This window comes from Orycteropus afer, unplaced genomic scaffold (genome assembly GCF_000298275.1).
Source record: "Orycteropus afer afer isolate SDZICR_OR568_19922 unplaced genomic scaffold, OryAfe1.0 scaffold00088, whole genome shotgun sequence".
In the NCBI taxonomy this organism is placed as follows: Eukaryota; Metazoa; Chordata; class Mammalia; order Tubulidentata; family Orycteropodidae; genus Orycteropus; species Orycteropus afer.
In genome coordinates this window covers 607161-623652 of record NW_006921675.1, presented here as the reverse complement: position 1 = coordinate 623652, position 16492 = coordinate 607161, and the positions used below count along the sequence as shown (strand labels likewise).

Sequence of the window (16492 nt, the reverse complement as noted above, 5' to 3'; positions counted from 1 at the left end):
AAGACAGAATCACCATCAATAGCCCTGGCCTAATCCTGCCAGGCCAGACATGCTGCCTCCCTCCAGCCCATTCTCCAACCGTTCCTCCCAAAGCACCTACCACCTCTCTCCTGGGTTCGATAATTCGCTGCAGTGGCCACGCAGAACTCACAGATTACGGGGTTTATTAGGGAAGCACCAGGGTACAATTCAAGTTCAGGAAAAACGTTCTGTCTCTCTCCCAGCCCTTTTATGCATAGAAATGTACACTATATACTAAGACAAACATTTGACTGACATTAGATATGAACTACACCTAACTCTTCTGACTTAGGTACAAATTTGATTTACAGACAGATTGAGATATGGAATTTGTTCATAATCTGGGCACAGCCTGTAAATGTATTACATTAAAAATAAATGATAACAATACAAAGGAATAATATTCCTCAAATTTTAATAGTTGAATTCCTTTCAAGTAAATAAATGCTCATGAATACCGCTAGGAATTTAAGTATTTTTTTGCCATTTTGTGTAGAATATGATAAAAGCAGCATAGAATTATCTTTTAATATCTGCATATTATCAAATTATGAGGTTTACATTAATAAAATAATGATGATCTTCATTTTAACTTGTCCTCACAACTATGAACTTTATTTTAAATCAATAATAAAACAACAAGCTTGAGTTTGAAACCCAAACCAAACCAGCTGCCCCTGAGTCACTTCTGACTCTTGGTCACACCATATGGACAGAGTAGAACTGCACTCCATAAGGGATTCAAGACTATGGACTTTTGGAAGCACATTGCCAGGCCTTTCTTCTGAGATGCCTCAGTAGATTTGAACAACCAGACTTTTGGTTATTACTAAGCACTAAACCATTTATACTACCCAGGGACTGCAAGTTTGCAACAAGTAAGTTTTAAAATAATAGTTTATATTTTCTTTGGGACCAAGTATGTATTAAAATACAGATAGAATTTTAATTATGATGTAGCACTTACTAGGTAAAAGTGCTCTCATCCTCTAATAGAGTTTTTATATTTTATAATTTTAAAGTCAACTGGATTATTTTTATAAATTTTAATTGTTATATTTAATTTCAAACACATGTACAGAGACTGATATAACACCCATGTCCCCACACCCACATTTAATTTTTTGCTTTGCTTATTTTCTTTCTATGCAAACTACATCCTTTAGAATTTTCCCAGGTGAAGATTTATAGGCAGTCAACTCTCTCAATGCATTTGTCTAAAATATCTTTATTTTACTATTAAGCATAAAACATAATTTCATCTGATATAAAATTCTGGCTGACAGTTACATTATTTCCTTGAGTATAATAAACAGTTATTTTGTGCACCATTTGGAAAATTAAAAATATGCTACCAGTTAAACTATGCACAATATGAAATGGCATCAGTTTTTCAGATGCACCTCAATTTCAGAGATATGAAAATGTGAAAAAATGTGCATTTTAGAAATCAACAAAATATCACTCTTTCTTTGTTCATTAAAGATATTTTGCTGTTTTCTGTCTTTTGTGTTACTATTGAGAAGTCAGCTGTAAGTTATATTGCCGTTTTTTTTTAATGTATCTTTTCTGTTAGCTGCTTTTAAGATTTCTTTGGTGTTCTGTAACTTCATTATTAGTCTGTAGGTAAGGGATTCTTTTTGGGATTTGCTAAGGTGCTTGGATTATTATATTTAAAATATTTTGGAATATTCTCATATCATTTCTTCAGATATTGCCTTGCCCCATTCTTTACATTGTTCCCTTTTTGGATTCCAAGTAAGACATCTATTAGACTTACTTTATTCTCTGTGTCTCTAATCTCTCCTTCATATTTACTACTAATTTTCTTTATTTGCTGTCTTCTTGATCATTTAGGTTTAGATAATTCAGGTTTATCTTTAAGTTCACTCATTTTTCAGCAGGATCTAGTGCTTTTAATGTGTTCTTTGAAATTTTAAAAGTAAATCATTATAGTTTTATTTCTAGATTTGTATTTATTTTTTCCCAATATGTTTAGTTATTCTTTGTAGTCTTTTGTGGCTTGTATTTTCAAAGTTCTTTGTCTTTTTTTTTACATTTAAATGTAGTTATTTTGTGTTCTCTTCTGCAAGTTCTTGTTCCTTATCTATTTTTGATGCATTTTATTGAAATATAATTTATATACAGTGAAATACACAAAACTAAAATGACATAGTCAATGCATTTTTTTTTTTTTTTTGGAGTGTTCCCTCCCCTCCCCTCCCACCCCTGGCAACCAAGAAAGAAAGTTTCCCTCCATATATAAACCTTTCCTTGACCTTCCACAACAATGTGCTAATACTATATTTGTCCTACTGTGACTGACTTATTTCACTCAGTACAATGTCCTCCAAGTCCATCCATGCCATTCGGCACTTTGCAGACTCCGCATCACTCCTCAGGGCTGCATAGCATGCATTGTGTGCATGCACCACAGCTTGGTCATCCACTCCTCTGTTGATGGGCACGTAGGTTGCCTCCAACCTCTTGCCACTGCAAACAGTGCTGCGATGAACATGGGTGTACACATATCTATTCCTGTCCTGGCTCTCACCTCTCTAGGATATATACCTAGTAATGGGATTGCTGGGTCAAATGATAGCTCCAATTCCAGCTTTCTAAGCAATCACCATACTGCTTTCCACAGTGTTTGTATCACTTCACAGTCCCACCAACACTGTATGAGAGTCCCAATCTCTCCACATCCTCACCAGCATTTGTTATTTTCTTTCTCATTGAACCTTGCCATCTGTGCTGGGGTAAGACGGTATATCTCATTGTTGTTTTGATTTACATCTCTCTGATAGCCAATGATCATAAGCATCTCTTCATACATTTGCTGGCCGCCTAAATATTCTCCTTGGTGAACGGTCTATTCATGTCTCCTGACCATTTTTCAATTGGATGGTTAATCCCTTTGCTGTTGAGGTGTTGGAGTTTTCTATAAATCTTAGAGATAAGTCCCTTGCCAGATATATAATTATCGACACATATGAATTTGTTGCTGTCATTTTGTTATGTGCTTTTTCATGGTGTTGATTTCTTTGTTCCATATAATTTTCTGTGCTGAGCTCATTTTGTTTATGAATCATGTTATCACTTCCTTTGTTGCTATTGTTTTAGTATTTGCTAAATATTTGTGCTGGTCCTCTTTTTTATTTTGATGTGAAGGTTTATCATTTTTCTTTGAGTTTACCCTGAGATTTATAGTTTTCTTCCCAAGTTTAAAACTGTCTATTCTATCTTGTAGTTGTCTTGACGTCCCTACCATTTAGCAGTTCTGTAACTACACAGTCTCATCAGAGTCCATACTCACTGTTTATGTTCAGATTTTTCCACTACTTGGTGCCTAATCCACTTCTGTATACTTCCTTTCAAAGCTCAGGGCTCCAGGATTATCTTCTGTATCTCTGTCAATTGGTTTCTCTTTTCATTGTTGAAGAGGGTCTGAGTAACTTGTCTGACTATTCCTCCATCTTACCAGAAGTCCTTGTTCTTTATATTTTTATAGGCAAAAAAATTAATTCTAAAACCTAATAACTTTAGAAATATATATTTTGTACCTTTAGTATGTTCCGTACCAGTTGATATATTTACATATATATATATATATTTTTTTTAATCATATGGACTTTGTACTGAAAGTTACACTAGTTACTAATTACTAATTTAGAACATTGTACACCTTTTTGACAATATGGTGAGATACTGTAATACAGATATATACCCCAGGCACTTTTACACTCACTTTAGGTATTGCAGAAAAACAAAACTGATGTTGATCTACTGAGTTCAAGTATTTAAAAAAAAAAAAAAATTGAATTTGAATTTGAATATACAATGCATAGGAATTGATTTGCAACTAGAAATAAAATAAATACTGGGAAATCTTTAATCAATGATTGTCTAATAGAGCAAAATTCTCAAAGCTTTTATTAGATGTGAAGTAACATTTCCCTAGATATTGTATGTCTGTTTTCTTGATTCCTATCCTCTCAGAAATTATATATATTTAGATGGGCTACATTTTCTTGGGAACTCTGGTGGTGTAGTGAATAAGGTATGTTCCTGCTGACCAGAAAGTCAGTGGTTCGAACCCACCAGCTGCTCTGTGGGAGGAAGATGGAGCAGTCTACTTCCATAAAGATTTACAGCCTTGGAAACCCAATGGGGGTCACTATGTAAGTAATAATTCTTAGAAAAAGAATAAAATCGCCATTTAGATTATCTGTTACTTGATATTTTCCTGGAAGCTGTTGTGTTTGATAGGAAAACACCTCAAAATGAGATTTTTAAACTTCCCTCCTATTTAGAATTGCTCGATTATGTTTTGTGCAAACTTGGCTTTAATCTGGAGGGCTGTTCAAGAACATGTGTGGGTAATTAATTTGCAATTTCCCTTTGCAGGCTTGTTTTGACCCACCTTTTGAAGTGGTTCCTACCAAGAACCCAATCAGATACAACAAAAGGGCAGCTGATCCAGTTCATCCTGACCTTGCTGGTTTGTTGATGAAAAACAAGAATTTTTTAGCTGAGGTACATCGATTATCTGAAAATAACCACTATGAGAAATTATATCCTTTGTAAAAGAAGGGAGAAAAACATCTTGATAAAAGGCTCAAAGTATTGTCTTAACTCAGTTTTGCTTTTTTCTCAGTATTGAATTCTCTTATCACTGAGGAGCACTGATTTAGACCTACACCTGTCTTTTGCCAGAGAACCCTCTTTAAAGATGGAGCATAGATAAGTGCTTTTGAATTGACTACCAAATGCTAGAGGGTTAGAACATTGCTATGGACTGTCATACTCACAATTTTTGTGCTAACAGTAATCAGTTACATGTATTAAGCAATTTTAGTCGGGAGAATGAATTCTCATTTTCAGTATACCACCAGTATATCCAGTGGTTTTATTTAGTATTTGATGTAACATCTAAGCAACATCACTAAGTAACAAAGAAAGATACTAACATTTGTAGGAAGTGCCTTGACTTTTATTCCCTGTGATGAAGACTATAGAGTGCCTGTAGAAATTCCTTAGTTGAGCCCTGGCTTTGGTTGCAAAAGACAGTCTCATAGGTAAACAAGGCCAGAAGCTGAAAGGCCACTGTCATCCTTAAGAGCACTATGATGTGACTAGTTATGCCTCTATTGCTTCTATTAAGAAAAAGAAAACCAAACCAAACTCACTGCCATTGAGTCAATTCCGACTTATAGTGACCCCCTTTGGGTTTCCAAGGTGGTTAAGTCTTTACAGAAGTAGATTGCCCATCTTCCTTTTGCAGAGTGGCTGGTGGTTTGAACTGCCAACCTTCAGGTAAGCAGTTAGGCGTAGCCTTAGGCATTATGCCACCAGAGCTCCTTCTATGGTTACCTGTAAATAAATTTCTCTGGATATTTACACATATAGATCACTCACCAGCCCATTGCATAAGTAACTCTGTTAGCTGCCATTGAGTTGACTTTGACTCATGGAAACAGTGTACAAAAGAACAGAACGTTAGCCAGTCCTGCCTCATCCTCACAATTGACAGTCGGTTTGAGTCTATCCTTGTGATCATCTTGCCAATCCATTTCACTGAATATCTGCTATGTCCTTGTTGGCCCTCTATTTTACCAAACACGATGTCTTCCTCTAGCAATTGAACCCTACCTTTGAAATATCCAAAGCATGCAAGCAATTCAGTATTCTGTTGTGATCCATAAGGTGTTCTTTGGTAATTTTCAGAAGTAGATCCCCAGGCCCTTCTTCCTAGTCTCTCTTAGTCTGGACCCTGCTGGTATTTGAAATACCAATGGCATAGATTCAAGCATCATAAGAACATGCAAGCCAGTACAATAAGAAAAACTGACAAATGGGTGGTGGAAGTAGCTTTCTAGGGTAGCCTCATTCTCCTGGGTTCCTTTTATGCCCAAGACTTTATTTAAAAAAAAAATCTTAGCCTGATTCCTCTCTTTATTTAAATAGATATAAATTTAGATATAGATAAGTATAAACCCACTGCTGTTGAGTTAATTCCGACTCATAGCAACCCTGTAGGACAGAGTTCAACTGCCCTATAGGGTTTCCAGAGCTGTGAATCTTTAAAGAAGGAGACTGCCACATCTTTCTTTCATGGATCGGTTGGTGGATTGGAACCACTGACCTTTCGGTTAGCAGTTGAGTACTTAATCAGTGCACTACCAAGTTTCCTGAATAGATAAATAGATAACTTACACTTTTATCTTATCTAATGCTTTCTCTTTTTAACATAGAGAGATGAATGGAACTTAAATTTTAATAGAATTTATATAGCCACAGTAAATCTTAAAATAACTTGGAGAGATTTGTTGTATTTATTTTTCTTTCTGAATAATGTGATGCCAATCCTTGAAACTCTGGCGATTTTTATTATGGTAGCATCTTTTTTCTTCTTCCCTATAGTAAAACTTACTATTAATACTTAAGAAATTTGGAAATTTTTATAATTCAGATTTGGTTTAAAATTTATGTCTGCATAATTAATAAGAAACTTTAACACAAACTGTCAAAAAAATTGTAATTACCTTACTTAAAAAATTATGCAGCCTATCTTCAAGAATTTCAAAACACTTTTTGAAAGCAACTCTATATGCACATAAATCAAATACTATTTATAAATATTTTTATTGACTAGTCAAAGCAAGTATTTGAAAGGCTCTACAAGGTCACATTTTGACTTGGTTTTAAATATTATATGTATTAAAAAGTATTCCTTTGTCCATATTGGTGTTTTCTGCATTTAATAGAAATTAGTGACATTTAATGCATGATTTCCTGGTGGTAAGTTCTTTCTTTTTTTTTAATGTAATTGTTTCAGAAGGATGCCTGAGCTTCAGCATGAGTCTTTACCTATTCCAATAACCTGTCATTTAATTTCAGGGATACAGTTGTCTTGATAAGGCAATTTTTCTTTTCATTACATGCATTTAAATTTTTTTGTTATAATTTGTGTCTTTTGTGGGACATACAGAAATTATTATCATGTATTTCTGCCCAATAATGGAGCACAGCTGCAAGAGAGTTATTTGAGAAAAGCCAGATACGTCGTTGTTGTTGTTATGTGCCCTCGAGTCGGACCTGACTCTTAGCAACCCCTCCTTGGGTTTCCGAGGCAGTATCACTACGGAAGTAGATTGCCCAATCTTCCTTCCAAGGAGTGGCTGGTGAGTTTGAACCGCCAGCTTTCTGGTTAGCAGTCAAGTGCCTTAGGCACTACGCTACCAGAGCCAGATATAGGAGGGATAAATATTACACATCCACTTGGTGATTGTGTTGCCTTAATTAAGGCAATATGATATTGAGTTAAATGTGCCAGGCTGTTGTAGTAGAAATGAGTTAAAACAACTTGGAAAAACTGTCACTGATAAAGTATACTAAGGCTCAGTGTCTTAAATTATTTCTAAATTGTAATTTGGGTGAAAGTTTACAGAGCAAATTCGTTTTTCATTCAACAGTTCATGCACATTTTGTTTTGTGACGTTGAGTGCAACCTCCACAATATAACAATTCTCTTGCCACTTCCTCCTTGTGGTTACGTTTTCCCAATGTTGTTCTTTCCTATGCACTCCTGCCCTCTGATCTGTCTTCCTGCCCGAAGGCTGCCCTTTTGATTTCCAATAGTTGGGCAATCCTACTTCCGTAGTGATACTGCCTCGGAAACCCAAGGAGGGGTCGCTATGAGTCGGGTTTGACTCGACGGCACATAACAACAACAACAACAGTTGATTATTCTAAGGAGCTTAGGAGCTCTGGTAGCATAGTGGCTAAGGCACTTGACTGCTAACCAGAAGGCTGGCGGTTCAAACCCACCAGCCGCTCCTTGGAAGGAAGGTTGGGCAATCCTACTTCCATAGTGATACTGCCTCGGAAACCCAAGGAGGGGTCGCTATGAGTCGGGGCTGACTTGATGGCAAACAACAACAACAACAATATACCTACCTGGCGTAATTGTTCACCTCATATGCCTGTCTATTGTTTGGCTGGAACTTAAGCCATGGGAGTAAGTTTAATTCTACGTCTGAAAAATAACTAGGGGCCATAGTCCCAGGGATTTCACCAGTCTCTAACAGAGAAGTAAGCTTGGTTGTTATTGTGATTTTGAGCTTTTGTTCCACATTTTTCTCCCACTCTATCCAGGATTTTCAATTTTGATCCCTTTCTGAGTGGTCTGTCAGTGGTAGCTAGGCACCATATAGGTCTCCTGGTCTCAGGATCTTATAAGTTGAGGTTCACATGGTTTATATTTATTTTGGTTTATATTAGTCCCTTGGACTAATTGTTTCCTTGAGTCTTTGATATTCTTCACTCTTTTTTGCTCTGGAAAAGGAAGGACCAATAGTTGCATCTAAGATGGCTGCCCACAAGCTTTTAAGACCCCAGTCACTACTTACCACAGGAGCTCTGCTGACGCAGTGGATAAGGCATCTGGCTGCTCCCCAGAAGATCAGTGGTTCAAATCTACCAGCTTCTCTTTGGAAGGAAGATGGTGTGATCTACTTCTGTAAAGATTTACAGCCTCAGGGTTGCTAGAATCAGATTTGGCTCAATGACAGTGAGTTTGGGTTTTTTTGGTATGCACTACTCACCAAGGTAGGATGTAGAAAAATGTTTTTGTGTTGTATGTTATAAAAATTAAGCTTGCTGTCCCCTGTGACCATGGTCAAGCCCATGGTTTTGAAGATAGGCTACATAATTTCTTCAAGGTAGTTGGTTGTGGCTAAGAAGTTATCATAACTTTGCCTCCTGTTAGCTCTATTATACATATGGACATTCTTATAGCACATTCAAATACATATGGAAAAATATTGTCTGCCAAGCCTATATATGGTCATGGGTATATTCCCTTTCACCTACCCATACTTGATCATTTTGCCTGTCTACCTATGTATCCACCAGAGACTGATGTTTGTTATTACTGATAATGTAGTATTTTGTACGTAAAAGTATTTGCCTTTGTTGTTTGTACCTTTAGTGCATCTCTCCATGACTTCCTCTTCTTTAGCGTTACTTGCTTTTCGTATATTGCCTTTCCTTTCACCTAAATTAAGGAGCTCTGTTGGTGTAGTGATTAAGGCGTTTGGCTGCTAACCATAAAGGTCAGTGGTTCAAACCCACCAGCCATTCCACAGAAGAAAGATGGGGCAATCTACTTCTGTGAAGATTTACAGCCTTGGAAACTCAGTGGGGGTCGTTATGAGTCAGAATTAATTAAATGGCAATGAGTTTTTGTTCACCCAAATTAATATCTGTCTTTTACTTAGCTGGCAATTTTCCCTCCCCTACCCCCAAACTTGGTAACCAACAGAGAAATTTCCTTCTGTGTGTAAACCTTTCCTTGACTTTTTACAATACTAAACTCATACAGGGAGCTCTGGTAGCGTAGTGCCTAAGGCACTTGACTGCTAACCAGAAGGCTGGCGGTTCAAACCCACCAGCCACTCCTCGGAAGGAAGATGGGGCAATCTACTTCCATAGTGATACTACTTTGGAAACCCAAGGAGGGGTTGCTATGAGTTGGGTCTGACTCCACAGCACATAACAACAACAATAACAAAGTTACAAGAGGCAGAGTTCTCTCTCTTTCTCTCTCTCTTTTTTTTCCCCTCTTTTTTAAAATTGTGGTTTGGATGAAGGTTTACAGAGCAGATTAGTTTTCAATTCAGCAATTTATACATATTTTGTTTTATAACATTAGTTGCAATTCCCTTAATGTAATAACACTCTTCCCACATCCTCCTTGTGTTCCCTATTCCCATTTGTCCTTTCTGGCCCCTTCCTGCCTTCTGAGCTTTTTTGGGGGGCAAATTCTGCCATTTTGATCTCGTATGGTTAATTGTTTTGAGGAGTATCTTCCTCATGAGGTCACTATTCACTTTACAGGCCTGTGTCTGTTGTTTGGCTGCAAGGTAATCCCTGAGGATAGGCAGAGTTCTCTTAACTAATTATCTCTTATTCTTTAGAGAATTCACTGTTTATTATTTTGCTAATGGTCGTAGTCCATCAGAGAGTTGGCATTTTATGATGATGTAATTTTTAAGGATTTATATCATTATTTCAGACAGCAGCACTGATTTCAGAATTTTGTCATAACATCATCAAAAACTGACTTCAGACTCTAAGCAATTTACCATTGAGAAATTGAGTTTTCATTCTTGTGATATCCAGATTTCTGGGTTCCATGGAGGTTGGAGTGACCCACCCAGACCTTTGCCCTGGGATGATCTTTGGACTTTGAACTTTGACAGGAATGGTTTCTTAAAGTTACCCCCGAGTCAAAGAATAGTCTAGAAAAATTGGCAAAGTTAGTTTTTGCCTTTGGCACTGAGCTCTTTTGAAGAATTATCTATGTGGTGTCAGTTTTGAGAAATGGAAACTCCAAGGTTAGACTAGATGCTGTGTTTTAGGGTAAATTGTTCTGGCCCCATTTCCATGGTACTGCCAATAAGATAGGGGTATAAGAGTCTTTGAAAGTTCTTTCTTCTTTGGAGTATTTTTCACTTGCTCATCAACATGTCACCCTGATTTGCAAATTGTATAGTAAATACAATCAATTTCTATTATTGGCTTAATATGATCTTTGTTTTAACACCATTTACAGTCTCCCTTTTCTTCTTGGTCTCTTCCTCAAACACCCACCTGTGCTGCCTCTCCAGTGTCACTTTCCCTCCCATAAGCCATCACTTTTATTTCCCATCATAGCTTTATGATCTCCTTTCCTTTATTTGCCTTTTAAAAATATAATCAATTTAAGCTTTGTTCTTTCTCCTGACTTTCTTGTTCACCTATTTCTTCATTAGCACAAATAAGGCCAAGAACTAAGAGGTATAATCATAGTTTACTCTTTAGGCAGGGGGACTATAAACACACTCCTCTTTAGGACATATTGTAAATCAAAACATCTGTGGCCCAAAGCAGCAGGTATTTATATATCTTTTCTGCTGGGAATTATAGAAGTAATTATTGGTACAATTTAGTAAAAATAGTTAAAAAAATTTTATGCTGAGAATAAAATCAAATGTTTCAAGCCACATGTGGCAATTTTAATTTATTTTTTAAATATTTTGAGCACTAGAAGATATTGTTTCATTTTATTGTATAATATTGTACAACTTAAATACCTGTCATGATTTAAAAATCATGACTTTTTAAAAATAAAAATTATAGATGATTTTAAGTAACACTTCCCCTCTCTTACCAGCTAAGAAATCTTCAAAACAAACTTCTTATAAAAGAAACTTCATTGCAAGAGATGACATGTGAGCTAGAAAGTTACAGAGAACATAATGTGAAACAGATGTTCTGGATAAGGGCCCTGAAAGATAATGTCAAGGACCTAGAGAAACTTACTGCTTCTCTAACCAGAATTAAGTCTTTGAAAAACACCGATCTTCGATCTTGGGAGTCTTAAAGAGGCAACTGGGATTTAACTGAACAAATTGTAAAACTAGAGAACCACTTAAGGTAGGGAATTTTCTAGTTATTTTCAAGCATGCCTCTTGTTATTAGCTTTCAAATAGTATATGAACTTCATACTCCTGACTGATCACAGAAATTAAATCTACTAGAATTTCATTTAATAACTAACTCAACATTATTGCATCTCATAAAAACATTTTTTCTGGAGATATATATAATTCACCCTTTGGAAGAATACAATTCAGTGCTTGCGTAACCATCACCACTGTATAATTTCAGAGCATTTTTATTATCCACCTAAAAGACCCCAACCCCATTAGCACTTCTCTCCCTCCCACCTCTTGCTCTTGGCAACCACTAATCTACTTTCCGTCTGTGTGGATTTGCCTATTCTGGGCATTTCATTTGAATGGAATCAGTCACACAATATGTTCACTTAGCATATATCAACACTTCATTCCTATTTATGACTGAATGATATTCTATTATATGAATATAGCACATTTTGTTTATCCATTCAGTTGATGGACATTTGGGTTTCCACTTTTTGACTATTATGAATAGATCTACTATGAACATTCAATTACAAGTTTTTGTGTGAATATATATTTTGATTTCTCTGTATACATCTTAGGAATGGAGTTGCTGGGTTATATAGTAATTCTATCTTTAAACTTTTGAAGAACTACCAGACTGTTTTCTAAGGCAACTGCTTCATTTTATATTCCCATCAGCAATATATGGGGGTTACAATTTCTTTGCATCCTCATGAAGACTTGTTATTGTTCTTTTTTTTTTTCTTTTTTATTATATCTATCCAGTGGGTATAACGTGGTATCTTATTGTGATTTTGATTTGATTTGTACACCTATGACTAAAGAAGGAATCCTGGTGGTGCAATGGTTAAGCACTTGGCTACTAACTGAAAGGTTGGCAGTTCAAACCAATGGCTCTGCAGGAGAAAGACCTGGTGATCTGCTTCAGTGAAGATTACAGCCAAGAAAATCCTATACAATAGTTCTACTCTGTAACACATGTTGTCGTTTGTGCCATCGAGTCGGACCTGACTCATAGCCACGCTTCCTTGGGTTTCTGAGGCAGTATCACTACGGAAGTAGATTGCTCAACCTTCCTTCCAAGGAGTGGCTGGTGGGTTTGAACTGCCAGCCTTCTGGTTAGCAGTCAAGTGCCTTAGGCACTATGCTACCAGAGCTCCCTGTTAACACATGGGGTCACCATAAATCAGAATCAACTGAATGGCAACTAACAGTAACAACAATGACTAAAGATGTTGAGCATCTTTTCATGCACTTATTGGCCATTTGTTATGTTCTTTGGAGAGATATCTATTCAGATGCTTTGCCCCCTTTTTTTGTTGATTTTGTTTTTGTTTTGATCCATGACTTAGGAGACCCCGTGTTACCCTATGTGTAGAACTGCTCCATAGGGTTTTCTTGGCTATAATCTTTATGGGAGCAGATTGCCAGGCCAGGCCTGTTTCCTCCACAATGCCATTGAGTGGGTTTGAACTGCCAATCTGTGGGTTACCAGCCAAGAGCAAACCACTTGTGCCACCAAAGGACCTTTGTCCCTGGTTATTATTATTGTTGTTATTGAATTCTAAGAGTTCTTTACATATTCTGAATATGAGACTCATCAGATACAAAAGAGTTCTGGTGGCTTAGTGCCTAAGGCATTTGACTGCTAACCAGAAGACTGGTGGTTCAAACCCACCAGCCATTCTTCGGAAGGAAGACTGGGCAATCTACTTCCATACACATACTGCCTCAGAAACCCAAGGAGGGGTTGCTGTGAGTCAGATCCAACTTGACAGCAGTGGGTTTCTGGGGTTTATCAGATACAAGATTTGTAAATATTTTCATCCAATACCTGGGTTGTCTTTTCACTTCTTAGTGGTGTACTTTTTCCATTTCTTATTTCCATCTTTCTCTGTTCTTTTACTTAATGTATATCTCTTGCAAAATGCATATCGTTAGTTTTTTAAAATTATTTATTTGTTTTTGTTGAGTATATACACAGCGAAGCATACACCAACTCAACAGTTTCTACATGTACTCTTCAGTAAACTTGATTACATTCTTTGAGTTGTGCAACCATTCTACTCTTTTTTTCCAAGTTATTCCTCCCCCATTAACACAAACTCAGTGCCACCTAAGGTTCTTATTCAATCTTTCAAGTTGCTGTTGTCAATTTGATCTCATATAGACAGTTCATAAAAGACCATAATGCTCAAGGCAGATATTTTTCACTAGTTAAGCTAAACTATTGTTTAGTTTTAAGAACTTTTAAGGGAATATTTTGGTTTAAGGTTTAAAGATTTTCTCAGGACAATAGTTTCAAGGGTTCATCCACCCTCCATGACTCTAGAAAGTCTGGAGAATATGATAATTTTAAATTATTTTCTGCATTTTCCACTTTTGATCAGGATTCTTCTATAGAATCTTTGATCAAAATGTTCAGTAATGGTAACCAGGCATTATCCAGTTCTTCTGGTCTCCATGGCAAAGGAAGCATTTGTTCATGGAGGCAATTAGATACACATTCCATTTTCTCTTCCTATTCCTGACTGTCCTTCTTCTTCTATTACTCCAGGCAAATAGAGACCAATTGTTTTGCCTTGGATTGTCACTTGCAAGCTTTGAAGACCTCAGACACTGCACAGTGAACTAGGAGATAGAACAGAAACTCTAAACACATTATTAGGCCAATTAACTGGGATGTCCCATGAAGTCATCACCCTTAAACCTCCAAACCAAGAAACCAGTCCCATGAGGTGTTTGTTTGTACATAAGTATCCTCAGCAACTACTCTTTTTGTTGTTGTTGTATCATTGTTGTTGTTAGGTGCTGTCAAGTTGGCTCCTACTCATAGTGACCCTATGTGTTACCCCATGTACATGTACAACATGTACATGTACAACAGTATGAAACACTGCCCTGTCCTGCGCCATCCTCACAATCTTTGCCATGCTTGAGCCTTTCATTGCAGCCACTATGTCTATACATCTCATTGAGGGTCTTCCCTTCTTTTGCTGACCCTCTACTTTACCAAGCTTGGTATCCCTCTTCAGGGACTGATCCCTTCTGCCAATGACCAAAATATGTGAAACATGGTCTGGCCAATCTGGCTTCTAAGGAGCAATATGGCTGCACTTCTTCCAGGACAGATTTGTTCATTCTTCTGGCAGACCATGGTATTTTCAGTATTCTTGGCCAGTACCACAATGCGAAGGCATCAACTCTTCTTCAGTCTTCCTTATTCATTGTCCAGCTTCCACATGCATACAAGGCAATTGAAAATACAATGACTTGGGTTAGGCACACATTAGTCTTCAAAGTGACATCTTCACTTCTTAACATTTTAAAGAAGTCCCTTGCAGCATATTTGCCCAGTACAATATTACATCTGATTTCTTGACTGTTGCTTCTATGGGTATTGATTGTGGATCCAAGTAAAATGAAATTTTTGACAACTTCAATCTTTTCTCCATTTATCATGATGTTGCTTATTGGTTCAGTTGTAAGATACTCATTTTCTTTATGTCAAAGTGTAATCCATACTGAAGGTTGTAGTGTTTGATCTTTATCAGTAAGTGCTTCAAGTCATCTTCATTTTCAGGAAGCAAGGTTGTGTTATCTGCCTACTACAAGTTGTTAATGAGTCTTCCCCAATCCTGATACTGTGTTCTTCTTCATATAGTCCCATTTCTCAGATTATTTGCTCAGCATACAGATTGAATGAGTATGGTGAAAGTGTACAACCCTTATGCACACCCTTCTTAATTTTAAACCATGTAGTATCCCCTTGTTCTGTTTCAATAGCTATCTCTTTTCTATGTACATGTTCCTCATAAGCACAATGAAGTGTTTTAGAATTTCCATTCTTTGCAATGTTATCTATAATTTGTTATGATCCACAGAATCAAATGCTTTTGCATAGTCAATAAAACACAGGTAAACATCATTCTGGTATTCTTTGCTTTCAGCCCAAATCCATTTGACATCAGCAATGATATTCCTTGTTCCATGTCCTCTAATGAATCCAGTTTGAATTTCTAGCAATTCCTATCAATATACTGCTGCAACTGTTTTTCAACTAATGTTCAGCAAAATTTTACCTGTGTGTGATGTGATATTACTGATATTGTTTGATAATTTCCACATTCTGTTAGATCACCTTTCTTTGGAATGGGCACAAATATTGATCTATTCTAGTGGGTTGGCCAGGTAACTGTCTTCCAAATTTCTTGGCATAAATAGTGACCACTTCCAGCACTGCACCTGTTTGTTGAAATATCTCAATGGCTATCTCATCAATTTCTGGAGCCTTGTTTTTTGAACTTCTTCCTTCAATACCATTGGTTCTTGATCACATGCTACTTCCTGAAATGTTTGACTATCAACCCATTCCTTTTGATACAATGACTTTGTGTATTCCTTCATCTTCTTTTGATGCTTCCTGCATCATTCAATATTTTGCCCATGGAATCCTTCCATATTGCAACTTGAGGCTTGAATTTTTTCCTCAGCTCTTTCAGTGTGTTCTTCCCTTTTGGTTTTCTAACTCCAAGTCTTTGCACATTTCACTATAATACTTTACTCTTTGTTCTCCAGCTGCCCTCTGAAATCTATTCAGCTCTTTTGTTTCATCATTTCTTCCATTTGCTTTAGCTACTCTATGTTCAAGAGCAAGTTTCAGTTTCCTCTGACATCCACTTCCATTTTTTCTTTCCTATCTTTTTAATGACTTTTTGCTTTCTTCGTGTATGATGTTCTTGATGTCATCCCTCAGTTCATCTGATCTTTGGTCATTGGTGTCAGTGCATGAAATCTATTTTTCCCATGGTCTCTAAATTCTGGTGTGATATAATCAATGTCATATTTTGGCTCTTGTGGACTTGTTTTAATTTTCTTCAGCTTCAACTTGAACTTGCATATGAGCAATTAATGGTCTGTTCCACAGTCCACTCTTGGTCTGGTTTTTTTAATTGTGATTTGGGTGAAGATTTACAGAG

The 16492-nt window shown here is 36.7% G+C and overlaps 1 protein-coding gene across 1 annotated transcript in view; it reads left to right on the top strand.

Annotated features, from left to right (window-relative positions):
• The window catches only part of LOC103198220, a 44698-nt gene that overhangs the window by 1182 nt on the left and 27024 nt on the right, over nucleotides 1–16492 (top strand). Inside the window, 2 exon segments of the mRNA XM_007942344.1 lie at nucleotides 4429–4557; nucleotides 11240–11502. Of these exon segments, the coding sequence (XP_007940535.1) occupies nucleotides 4429–4557; nucleotides 11240–11502 (392 nt within the window).